We start from the raw sequence: 11,278 nt of genomic DNA, 5'->3' as shown, positions 1-11,278 counted from the left end.
TCCTCGAGAGCCTGACGAAGCTGATCTTCGGTATATTGAGGCATTATATATAGAAGAAGACATGTGCAAAAGATGAGCCCATTTGGACGCGAATTGAAAATGTTGTGATAAAAGGAGGTTGGGGGTGGGCATTGGGTTGTGGTGGATTTTCGCGTTTTTGTGGGTGCCAGAAACAGGGGGGTGCCAGGAAGTGGGTATGTTGACTTATTTACACAATCAAGGAGCCCGAGAACGGCACGGTTACAATCAACGTCAGAGGAACGGCGCCTGCCGCCACTCTTATGGTCCAGTCCTTGATGTTATATAAGCCCGCAGGGAGGTACTGGAAGATGGAGACGCCATTGGATCTGGCCGCGCAGCTTTTCAAAAAGCCATATGACCTAGGATTCCGGATCCATAATAATTCGTGGGGTAAGAAGTGGGATAACGAAACAGGTCAGTTGGGCTATGAAACCCAAGCGAATGCCATCGACGGTTTCGTCTACGATCACCAAGACTTCATTGTGTTAATGGCAGCCGGTAATAACGGCGAAGAAAACGAATACAAAAGCCAGATAGGAGCCGCTGCTGCTGCCAAAAATTGCATCACTGTCGGATCGACAGGCTCAACGCGACAAAATGATGGGCAGAATTTTATCAAGGTTCAAGACGTTGGAAATTTCGGAACACAGGTCAACGAAACTGCAGTTTTCAGTAGCCGTGGGCCAACCCTACGTAGATCGCCGCATGTGGACGGAGCCGACAAAACGACACCCGCCGTAGGTCGTATCAAGCCAGATATTGTTGCACCAGGTGTTGCTGTCCTTTCAGCAGCCTCGAGAGCCTTGAGTGCACAATCTCGCAAGAAGAACACATGGAGAATTTCGGAGGACAACGATTGGATTTATGCCTCTGGTACAAGCATGTCGACGCCACTAGTTGCAGGCTGTGTCGCTTTGCTACGTGAGGCATTACAAGAGGGAGGCAAGCAGAACCCAAGCGCAGCCCTAGTGAAAGCTTTACTTATCAACGGCGCCGTCAATTATTCCGAGAGTCTGGGTCTTGGCGTCGGCTACGACTATGAACAGGGTTTTGGACGTGTTGACGTTGACAGTTCTATCGCTATGATCAGACAGTCATCGTTCATGGAGGGCGGTAACGCCTTTGAAGCCACCCAATTCGACGTGCCCCCTTTGCGACAGATCCCAACGGCAGCCAGGAGATGGGTCAGTCCTGAGATACCTGTTCCTTCTGGTAGAAACCGTCTGGTCGTGTCTCTCGCATATCCCGATCCAGCGTCCATCTTTGGGGAACTGCAGAATGATATCAACCTGTATGTTTTCTCAGCTGGGTCTGAGCGACACGGCAATATGGGCAAGAGCTCTGGGCTCGACCATACTAGTAAGCGAAATCTAATGCTATCCCACTATTTGCATACTTACAATGCTACAGACAATGTTGAGAAGATTATTTGGGAGAATGTCCCTGGAAAGACGTTCAAGGTTGTCGTTTCCATAAACAACAACCTCAAACCAAAGGATCCCGCAGCATTCGCGGTCGCCTGGGATATTCGTCCTCTGGCGAGATTGTAAGGGTGTTTTTTGCAGTACCACAGTTTATGTAATATTCAACCCCATTCCCTTTTATTTCCTCTCACTATGCTATCTTTCTACCCTGAGGTACCGACAGGAGACCAGTTGGAGTTTGGGCCACCATACCATATGGGGTTGAGGACACAGACCAATGGCCTTGCAGGAATGTACACGGTGTGGATCGCAGAGGCGAACGGAGGGCCAACAAGAAGGATCAGGTCGAAGATCAATAATATGGTGACATTCTGCTCTACATCATGATGCACGCATCTGGTACTTATCTAATTTCTCTTGTAACGCCCGCTAAGAGATCTATACCGGGCCGGTCGATCTTGACTAGAATGGTCCATTGTTACGAGACTCGCTTCTCGATAGCTATCTTTCTCCCGTGAGAAAAGTCGTGGGAATAATCCTAGCTATCGCGATCGGGTCTTACCTGCCACAGTGGAATAGGTTAAACCAGCTGTCAAGATTCATTACTTAACGGAGGAAGGCTGGTTGCGTGATGCTCAGGTTAACTAGATGATTTCATCCACAATACGAGGATTCAAATTGATTGCGGAATTAGAAATTGATCCCGCAGGTGAGGCTTCTATGAGGCTACCTTACTCAACGCTGCGGAGTCTCTGGTAAATGCTAGACTGCGACATTTCAACTTTACTCTTTGCTCTTGCCATGTTCAAGTATCCACTTGCGGCAGGACTGCTTGATCATCTGTGCGCATAAGCGGAGATTAAGGTAATGCTGTTGAATAGCCGAGAAATCATGGATAGTTATCGATACAATAAGATAGGATACGTGACCGGTGAGTAGCATAGCATTGCATTACTGACAGTGAGGGCGGCGGACTGAAATTGTCATTTGATTCCGCAATACAGAAGTAACTTAAGTAAGCCACCGGATTACCTTCAGCGTTGGCACTCGATAACTAATACGGCTGATAAATGTTGACAAATTGCTGAAACGATGGGATACACTGGAACAGGCTTCGTACGTGATGGAAAAAGCTGAAGTCAAGGCTGAATCGTGGAGTTACTGGCATCCAGCTGCCCTTGTTAGTGTTTCCCTTGAATCGAAATTCCGTTCGTAATTCGCATACCCAACATGACTGGCATCAAGATTCTTGTACTTGGTGCGACAGGTCCTGCAGGTTTACCTTTGCTGCGAGAGCTGCTGCATCGACAACATGGGACCATTGCCTACGTCAGGAACGCGTCCAAGATCCCCGCAGGCCTGGCGAGCAGCCCACTGCTTCAAGTAAGTAAGGAGCCTAGAGAACTTATTTTTCAGCATGGAGTTATAAACTCAGTCTATCGATAGGTCATCCAGAGGCTGATGCACGAGTCGGACAAGCTCGAAAGCGCCGTCGCGGGGAGCAAAGCCATCATCTCACTCCTGGTCCAACGCAATCGAGCGTCGTAGAGAAGACAACGTACTCGAGCATCTACTCAGCTCTTTTCCCCCTCATGCGCAAAACGATGTGAAGCGCATCCTCGCCATGGGCACACTATCCATCACCGAAGACTCGTCCTCGTTCACCCGCTTATTGCAGGCTATCCTCACCCGCATCATCGCGTCAACGGCGTACAACGCAATCATCGACCTCGGACGCGTATTTCAAGAGGAGGCGGACGGACTGGACCGGACCCTGTTTCATATCAGCTTTATTAGTGGCGAGTCGGACGAGGATAGTTGGAGAGCGGATCGTGAGGATCAGCCGACGTATGCTGGGTATATTGCGAAGCCTGGATGGAAGGCTGGTATGAAGAGGGCTGCGTTAGCAAGCTGGATTGTTGATGAGATCGAGAGCGGTAAATGGGTCAGGAAGTCGCCGGCGATCAGCAAGTCCAGCGTTAAGAAGACGAAGGTCTAATGTCAGCAGGTAGTCGATCATTCGAGCTCGTCTATACTTTGCAATGGTGGGTTCAGATCCCCAGAGCACTAGTCATAAACCACCGACTTAGGGTCAATGGTGTAGTGCTCTAATGTAGAATACTCGATCAGTCTAGAGTCATTCACAGAAGTTAGTCCATTCCTCACAGTGTCTTCTCTAGATAATTGTGCTGAAACTGCCTAGCAGACTTCATTACGCTATAACCAGAACTAAGGTAGTATTAACTACCTTAGTTACATAAAGCTGCAGTGTATACAGAGCTAATGGTGGAACAACAGAAGTGGTGATTGGCGCCGATAGCGAAGGTAGCCTCAGAATCTGCACATGCTGTCGCGGCTGATGAAATCAGTCCAAGGACTCCGAGGTCCCAACCACCACATCTCGACTGGGCTTCGCCATAGAAGTACCTGTGTAAGGTACGCGTGATTACTCGCATACGCGATGCTTCTGCCTACCAAAGTAAAAGAGGAGTTTCTGCTACAAAATATTGAACCCCACGAAGTGAACCTCACGAAATCTCAACCACGCTGGTTGTTTGCGTCGAACAACGCTCAAAGCACTCCCAGTGACACCACCACCTGCATGCTGCCGAACGATAAGTTGGCCCCATGCCTGATGCCAGAAATACATTGAGTTATATGCAAAAGCCGGTGCTGACGGGAATATAAGGCTTAACCCCCTTTGGGCCGGTGTGGGAAGAAAGGCTTTGAATCAGGCACAACAAAGACCCTTAAATGAGCGAATACTCGTAGTACCGAGTTGAATCGGCATCATCTGCCCAATAATATATGCCATGGATTCGATAGCAGACGGCAGGTAAGTTTAGAAGTTGAAGTGGGAAAGGGAGAAGGAAGAAGAAAGGCAGTGGTCGAGGCAGACGAAAGGTAAGAGGGCGAGGTGGAAAGAGAGAGAAGGAGTAGTCTCCAACATGATTAAGGGTTAAATCAATTCATCCGCCCAGCACTCTGATTGCCAAATTATTCGTGACGATAAATAGCAGTACAGTTGGCACCTGAATCAAAATGACCGATATCTCCTGTCACCTCCCAAGTGTTGTCAAAACTATCGACGGGTATCCAGCTTTATTTTACTCGCCATCTGGAAGTCATTTCCGAGCTAGACCGATGAGATAACCCTAAACCAGATTGGCTGCATTACCCTTTACACTCTCTACAAGCCCAATGAAACCTGTACCGTAGGCCTCAATGAGCAGCTCCTCCGCCCTTCTGCTGGGTATGAAGGAGCTCAGATCTCTCTCATTGGTCGGAAAATCCTCCCAATGCTTGAAAGGATATGACTCCAGCAAGATCTCTATTATGTCCTGTAGGTTTACGGGCCCAGCAATGGCAAAAAGACGCTCTCCTCGTACCTGTGGATGAACCAATCCAATGACATGCAAGCGGGCATCGTCTTGTACGTTGACAAAGTGCTGAGGAGGTGTGTTCCTCAAGGAGTCGTAATCTTGATCCCACAACTTCTTGACCCATCTAGCCGAGGTCGGGTAACCTTGTTTTTCAGCATTGATAAGCGGGCCGATGTTCGCATTAGGTTGAACTGACTCGACGTTAATTACCATACGTTAGTCCAACTATTTCCAATAAATTACCTGTGTTTATGATTAAGGATGATTTATTCTCCTTCGCCCAACGCGAGAGAGCGCGCTCCGCCTCCACTTTGCTGGCGGAGTAGACAGTTTCCCCGTCGGCTCCAGGTTGCTTAATGCGTTCAACTGCTTCCTCGTTGAAGCTCTCGGCAGTAAGTGTAAAGACCTTTCCGGGCTTAGGTTGGGTAACCGCGAAGGAGGATGACGTGAAGACGAATCTCTTCAAACCGGCTTCCGATGATGCCTTGGCGGCATTCAATGCACCATTCACTGCTCTAGGGATGGCAACGGCCGGATCTCGAGACCCCTGCATGTCGTTGGCCACATGGATGAAGCCAACAGCCCCTGCGGAATCAGCTCCTGCTCAGTGTGAGGGTGGGAAAACTTTCATACCTTGGACTGCTTCGTTGAATGCGTCTGGAGCTTCCATGTCTGGAACAGAGGCTAGGTGGAACATATGGCTGCCGTACTTGGTTTGGAAATAATCTTCCAACCACTGACTCTTAGAGACGTCTCGCGTCGTACCACGCACCCTGTAACCAGCTGATATAGCTTGGTCGGCGACGTGAGAGCCGATGAAGCCACTCACGCCGGAAATGACGACGAGGCTACCATAAGGCACAGCCGGTTGAGGGATTCCGGGGATGGGCATTGCGTGAAAGGTTAAGGGGTATCACTGGTATATGCGGGGATAAATAACGAGGCTATGAGATATACTGGCGTTGTCCAAGTAGGTGATTGTAGATGACATGAATTAAACGGAAAGCGGCGCTAGAGCTTGAGCCCAGTCTTATACTCAATGATAGACCACATTGGTGTAGGCATTAGCGGAGATTAGATCCCACTAAATCCTCTCTTACCCCACAGTGTCAGCGCCTTTACGAATGACGTATGTATGCCTAGAGCGCCACTTCCGGACGCATAGCTCTTAAGGACGGATAATATTTCCCACCTTTAACCAGCCGGATTTTGGTATTGATATACTTAGACTTAATTATTTCTTTTTGCCCTTAGATAAATATTTTATCTCAGAGCTTTTTTTATACATACTTATACTGTAAGAGTTTATTATTAAAATAGAAGAACATTGAATTCTTGTCTATATCAATACTAAGTTAAAAGAACATTTTATTGAATGTTTCTAAATCTGCTTTGGCTTAGATTTCAAAATCGATCGGGTTAGTTTAGATAAAGCGGCGCCTGAGCCTGGGATAGACGAAGAAAGCGCTCGGATTCAACGCACAGAAGGCTAAAGCTGCTTGGTGGACTGCACTCGTCACCATTCGCAAGACACCGTTTTTGATATGACGCATATGATGTCTTTTCTCCCTCATTCTTCAATTAACATCTTCCGAGCAGTGTCTCGACGGGCCGACTCTACTCCTCGACCAAGGGCCGAGACTACTATACCGAAGAGTCGACGGTTATTGGACCAGCGCTGTTTTAGGTTGGGTTCCATCACTAATCAGTTTTTAATTCCGAAGATTTGGGCTTGTTACAATCTAGGCTTTATTCACATCAATAGGATTTATCGAACATCCATCTATGTAGTATTCTTTCCTACAGAATTTAGGTTCATTATCTGATCGCTCACTCTTGGCTCACCTTGCCTGCTTTGCAACGACCGAATGCCTGGGAGCGCTGGAAAGAGGCTGGATCTAGCTTCGAGCACTGGTGCCTGGGACGTTCATGTTCTCATGCCCTTTCGTACACAGCGAAAGACTCGATGACCAGGGCACTGCGCTCGAACTGACAGAAGAACGATGAAAAGCTGCCGAGGAGAGAAGCAAGTCGATGGATCCATATCGCGAGAAGAGATTCGAGATTCCATCGAATACATTGGCCTTTCCACATGTTATTTGAGCTAGACCACCTGCTAGGGACGACTTTAGTATGCAGGAATGAAGCCTCTGGTCCTGTGTTGCTAGACGTTCACTGGCCCATAATCAAGGAATCTGGGTGATATCCCGTACAGGGTTGCCGTCTTAAGCCGAGAGAGTACTCGAGAGGAGACGATGTGGGTACAATAGACAATTTACGTCGCTGAGGCTAACCCTGATGTTTCCGCAGTGTTTAAAGAGTTTGTTGAAATGAACCAACTCACTCCTCTAACAGTCACAGACCTATCTTACCTTGGTTCCTAAAGAAACGAGTGGCTGATTACTCATATCCTATTTGCATAGGCAAACACCGCTCTCAGAGTGTTTCATGCTGTATGCTTATGAAGGCCAATGTCATTCAGCGCAACTATACTACTTCCTACGGAGCACAGAATGAGTCATTTGATACCTTAATTACTCGTATACGGATACCTTACCTACATATACTCGATCCATCTTGAGTTCACGCAAGTAGTTACTTGATTCAGGCTGGAATACTAGCCCGTCTTGGTTCAAGTGCTGTGAGACGGTCTTCACAGGGGAACAGCATGTGTTCTCCCTCTCTCCTCCCCCCCAACTCACTCGGTAGCACACTCTCCCTGACAATGGTCTTATGTAGCACAACCAATACCATCACTGCGCCTTGGTAACTCTAATAACTATCTGTTGCTGCTTTTCTGAAGATCTTAGGAGGGACTGCCCAGTAGTGCGAGGCAAATAGCTCATTTTTTGACGTCCAGCGTGAGTGAAGTCCAAGCTTGATGGCAATGCCTATTCGCCAGGTGCCTTTCAATGGTCATTATTGCATTTGAGAACAAGATCATTAATGCCGCGACAATGGCTACCATCTGCATTCAAACTTCAGGCTGTATTATGCTGTGCAGCCGCTGATCGGCGAGGTTTCACTATGAAAGAAAATATGTTCTTGGTAATTGTTTTGAGATCACTTCCCTAATGATCGCCCCGTGCTCCATAGGGTGCTGAGGACAACGCAACCCGTTCCTCATTCTCACCATCTAGTCTGTCGTATCCCCCACTGTATCCCATTGAGCGCTCATTTTGCCCGTAGCCAGGATGGGTCCCTTGGCCGTATGGAGTTCCTTCTTGTCGAGGTGCCGCTCCACCCTTCGCCTTCTTGTTTTTCTTCGAGACCATCTTCTTGATCTTCTTCATGCACTTTTTGACAACTTTCTTGATGTATTTCGTCGGATCGAGCTGCGTCTTGTTTCCGTCGCTGGAGCTGCCTTCCTTGCTGCCGCCTTCGGTACCCCTGCGCTTCCTCCTGCGGCAGCAACAGCAGCATGCAACTACAGAGACAAGGGCAAGAACGCAGACGACGATTATTGCCACTATTCCGCCGGGAATGATGCGGATGCCGCCATCATTGTCGTCGTCATCTGAATCGCCATTGCGAGCTAGCAAGTGGTGGATAGGGCTGTTGTAGGCTGCACGAGCCAAGGGTTGGATAACAGGCATTATCTGCAGATAGTTCCGAACTTTAAGCTGGTTCCAGATGTTTGCATACAATTGGCTGTAGGATGGGCGATTCGGATGAGTTGATCTGATGCTTAGCGGACAACGTTCTGACTAAGGTGTCAGGTAAAGAGCGTGAATGAGAATAGAGTGAGTAGCGATTGACTAGCACAATCATTTTCCAAAATTTTGGAAACGCTTATGTTTTTATCTTCTCCTGGCCGGATTCTGCTCAAAGCCGTTGTGTCCAAATTAAGCATCTTTCATCGTCGGCATCCCACAGCATTGTGGCTTGGCGGGCCTGCCACTCCATAAGGATCCCTTGAATTAATCAATTGCCATAAATTTGTCAGTGCGGTAATATCCTGTGCAATTGTCGGCCGTACTGATGATTGGCGGCTGCTGGGGACGCCTGACTCGCGGGAGCAAATTGAGAGCTCGTGCCGCAAGGCCTTACACCCAACTTGTCGGTGACGCCGTCGAAAGGTACAAATCCCTGCCGTTTGCAGTAAGAAAAGGTTGCATTTTTGTAGTCTACGGATTTGCCGAGTCTACCAGCCCACTCTTGTGTATGATGTTCACTTGTGCAGGCCAATAGGAGCACGCACAAAACGGCCTTTCCATAGGTACTCAAGGTATAAACGATCCCAAAAGCTCTTCTTGCGATTCCCTTCCATCTGACATGGCATTAAGCATACCTTACTTCATAGAAATGAATACTGATGTGACCCCTAGAAACTTGAGTTGAAATTGCCACCCTCGGATGTTGCTAGCTCGCAATTAAACCGCATTTTTACTCCCCAGACAATTACGTTGGGACTTTTTAGATATATTGAGCACAAATGCGATATTTCGACGCCGTAACAGTACTCATTGCGATATGCTGGCCTGCCCATGATGTCGGAGAATCTAAGAGACAGAATCTAGTCGTAATGTAGTATGTTATGTTTCTTTAATAACACGAAACCTTGTATGAAGTTGATATTCGAGAAAGAAAGACCACGATATGGGTCGACGTGACCGAAAATTTTCGACACGCAGCTTTGCTATGTCTGGGTTGAATAATGATACCGACCTCTTGATACCGAATTGCGAAGTTAATTTCATCCCGGCAAAGTCTCTAGTGATTAATTCTTGGCTCGGGTATAAAAATTGAGAGAATCTCTCCGAAACGTTTCACGTGAATCCCATGTTCAGGATTGTGATGACTTCTTGGACAAACGTTTCGGTAATCATCGGCGCCTCGGGAGTATTGTCCAAGGCACTATTAGTGAGTGCCAAGAGACTCAGAATAATTTCCACTCGATATACTTCTGTGGATGGATAGCCTGCAGGAATATGTAAACTACTGTCCATCCGAAATGCCGTCTGCAGTAGTGGCTTTGTTTTGGGATGCACACAGCTAGAGCTTTAGGACTCAAATCGGTGCTTAGCCTTATCCTATCATCAGGGGCTCTCTGCACATGGACCGGAGACCGTGCGTTGATCACCGCAGGAACACGAGCATATTGTGTCTCAACATAACATGACTGTTGAGAAATAAGTGTATTATTACAAGATTGTTTATGAATCGTCACACCGTGTCAATCTGATTGGATTCCCAAGACCCGCCACACAACTCCCAACGAAGGTGGCAGTATTGTAAGCATACTGAGTGAAAAAAAAGAGGATCAAAAAGGCCATAACCTAGAGAGGGGATTGAGTGGAAATTCCAGTATCAGTGACAAAGACTCCAAATGTCAGCCCAACTTTCCGTCATTATGTGTCGGCCCTTGATAGGCTCGTAAGTCCAATACTTCGGGTTCGGGCTCTGTCTCGCGCTGTCTACGGCGACGTCGCCGCCGACGCCAAACGAAGTATCCAGCCAGTAGGAACACCAATATGGTTACTGAGATAGTGCCATGTTAGTAGGTGTAGGAATCTGGGGACAAATTGTTTCTCCTCATGGTTGTTCCACCTACCTATTCCTGATACAAAGCCGAGAATCGCGATACCGACCTCGGTGAAAGTGGGAACGCCCTGGGTCATATTTATGTTGATCGCCGGTGGCTGGTATTGTTTCAGTCCATCACCGCTGCGTAATGCCGTGTTCTGGTCAGCTGCCGGGACTTGTGTGGCAACTACGGTCACTGTCGGGGGTACTAAGGTAATAAAGACGGTGTTCGTTGGACCTCTTGATGCCGGCGGCGGCGGTGGCGGCGGCGGTCCGGGGGGTGGAGGAGGCCCTCCTGGGGGTGGGGGTGGAGGCGGCGGTGGTCGAGGGGATGGGGGAGGTGGTGGAGGAGGTGGTGATGGAGGCGGTGGTGGCGGTGGCCCCTCTGGGGGAGGAGGCGGCGGTGGCGATGGCGGAGGAGGAGGGGGTGGTGAGACTGGGGGAGGTCCCTCTGGGGGTGGCGGCGGCGTTGGTGAAGGAGGCGGGGGTCCTTGAGGAGGCGGCGGTGGTGGTGCTTGTCGTCCCTGATATTGGTGCCTTGAATCAAGATTCAGCCTTGGTGGTGGAGGCTTTCTGCGAGTCAACGAAAATCGTGCCATCTTGTCCGTGTTTTCGTACCTAAATATGTGTTAGCGATGCAAAACCCTCATGGTCAAGCTGTCTAAGGTCTCTTACCGCTGCTAGAATGCCTCCCACTTCACGTTATTACGTTGTTTCACAAAAGCGACAGTGTCTAGAAGGGGAGACACGATGTTTTGGACGGTTAAAAGGGAGCAAAGACAATCTTGATCGCTCAGGCTAATGGTACATATCGAGGCAGCAAGCAATTAAAGAACACAGGAGCGTCTGCCATTAATATTCACATTCGACCCTATCTTTTGGATGGGAGACTGTGTCCTAGGAACACAACTGGATGACTTTAGT

The 11,278-nt window shown here is 48.4% G+C and overlaps 7 protein-coding genes across 7 annotated transcripts; 4 read left to right on the top strand and 3 right to left on the bottom strand.

Annotated features, from left to right (window-relative positions):
- Positions 1–329: 329 nt before the first annotated feature.
- Positions 330–1,571, top strand: CTAM01_16468 (uncharacterized protein; the record flags this gene model as incomplete). Its single annotated transcript, XM_060532461.1, has 2 exons — positions 330–1,380; positions 1,432–1,571. 2 exons carry the CDS (start codon positions 330–332, stop codon positions 1,569–1,571), a joined length of 1,191 nt encoding a protein of 396 aa, XP_060372976.1.
- Positions 1,572–2,675: 1,104 nt separating this feature from the next.
- CTAM01_16467 (uncharacterized protein) lies at positions 2,676–3,444 on the top strand (the record flags this gene model as incomplete). Its single annotated transcript, XM_060532460.1, has 2 exons — positions 2,676–2,828; positions 3,058–3,444. 2 exons carry the CDS (start codon positions 2,676–2,678, stop codon positions 3,442–3,444), a joined length of 540 nt encoding a protein of 179 aa, XP_060372975.1.
- Positions 3,445–4,600: 1,156 nt separating this feature from the next.
- CTAM01_16466 (aldehyde reductase) lies at positions 4,601–5,720 on the bottom strand (the record flags this gene model as incomplete). The annotated part of the gene is made up of 3 exons (XM_060532459.1): positions 4,601–5,019; positions 5,072–5,413; positions 5,462–5,720. 3 exons carry the CDS (start codon positions 5,718–5,720, stop codon positions 4,601–4,603), a joined length of 1,020 nt encoding a protein of 339 aa, XP_060372974.1.
- A 664-nt stretch (positions 5,721–6,384) lies between these two features.
- Positions 6,385–6,730, top strand: CTAM01_16465 (uncharacterized protein; the record flags this gene model as incomplete). Its single annotated transcript, XM_060532458.1, has 2 exons — positions 6,385–6,516; positions 6,635–6,730. The coding sequence occupies 2 exons, from the start codon at positions 6,385–6,387 to the stop codon at positions 6,728–6,730; spliced, it is 228 nt and encodes a 75-aa protein (XP_060372973.1).
- A 1,169-nt stretch (positions 6,731–7,899) lies between these two features.
- Positions 7,900–8,424, bottom strand: CTAM01_16464 (uncharacterized protein; the record flags this gene model as incomplete). The annotated part of the gene is made up of 1 exon (XM_060532457.1): positions 7,900–8,424. The coding sequence occupies one exon, from the start codon at positions 8,422–8,424 to the stop codon at positions 7,900–7,902; it is 525 nt and encodes a 174-aa protein (XP_060372972.1).
- A 1,578-nt stretch (positions 8,425–10,002) lies between these two features.
- On the top strand, positions 10,003–10,849 carry CTAM01_16463 (uncharacterized protein; the record flags this gene model as incomplete). The annotated part of the gene is made up of 4 exons (XM_060532456.1): positions 10,003–10,062; positions 10,151–10,288; positions 10,400–10,694; positions 10,746–10,849. Coding segments are annotated over 4 exons (597 nt in total), but the record flags the coding sequence as incomplete, so codon positions are not given.
- On the bottom strand, positions 10,246–10,953 carry CTAM01_16462 (uncharacterized protein; the record flags this gene model as incomplete). The annotated part of the gene is made up of 1 exon (XM_060532455.1): positions 10,246–10,953. One exon carries the CDS (start codon positions 10,951–10,953, stop codon positions 10,246–10,248), a length of 708 nt encoding a protein of 235 aa, XP_060372970.1.
- Positions 10,954–11,278: the final 325 nt, after the last annotated feature.

This window comes from Colletotrichum tamarilloi (genome assembly GCF_030869305.1).
Source record: "Colletotrichum tamarilloi strain Tom-12 chromosome Unknown Scaffold_224.1, whole genome shotgun sequence".
NCBI classification, from domain to species: domain Eukaryota; kingdom Fungi; phylum Ascomycota; class Sordariomycetes; order Glomerellales; family Glomerellaceae; genus Colletotrichum; species Colletotrichum tamarilloi.
The sequence above is the reverse complement of the archived record's forward strand: the minus strand, read 5'-3'. Positions and strand labels throughout refer to the sequence as shown.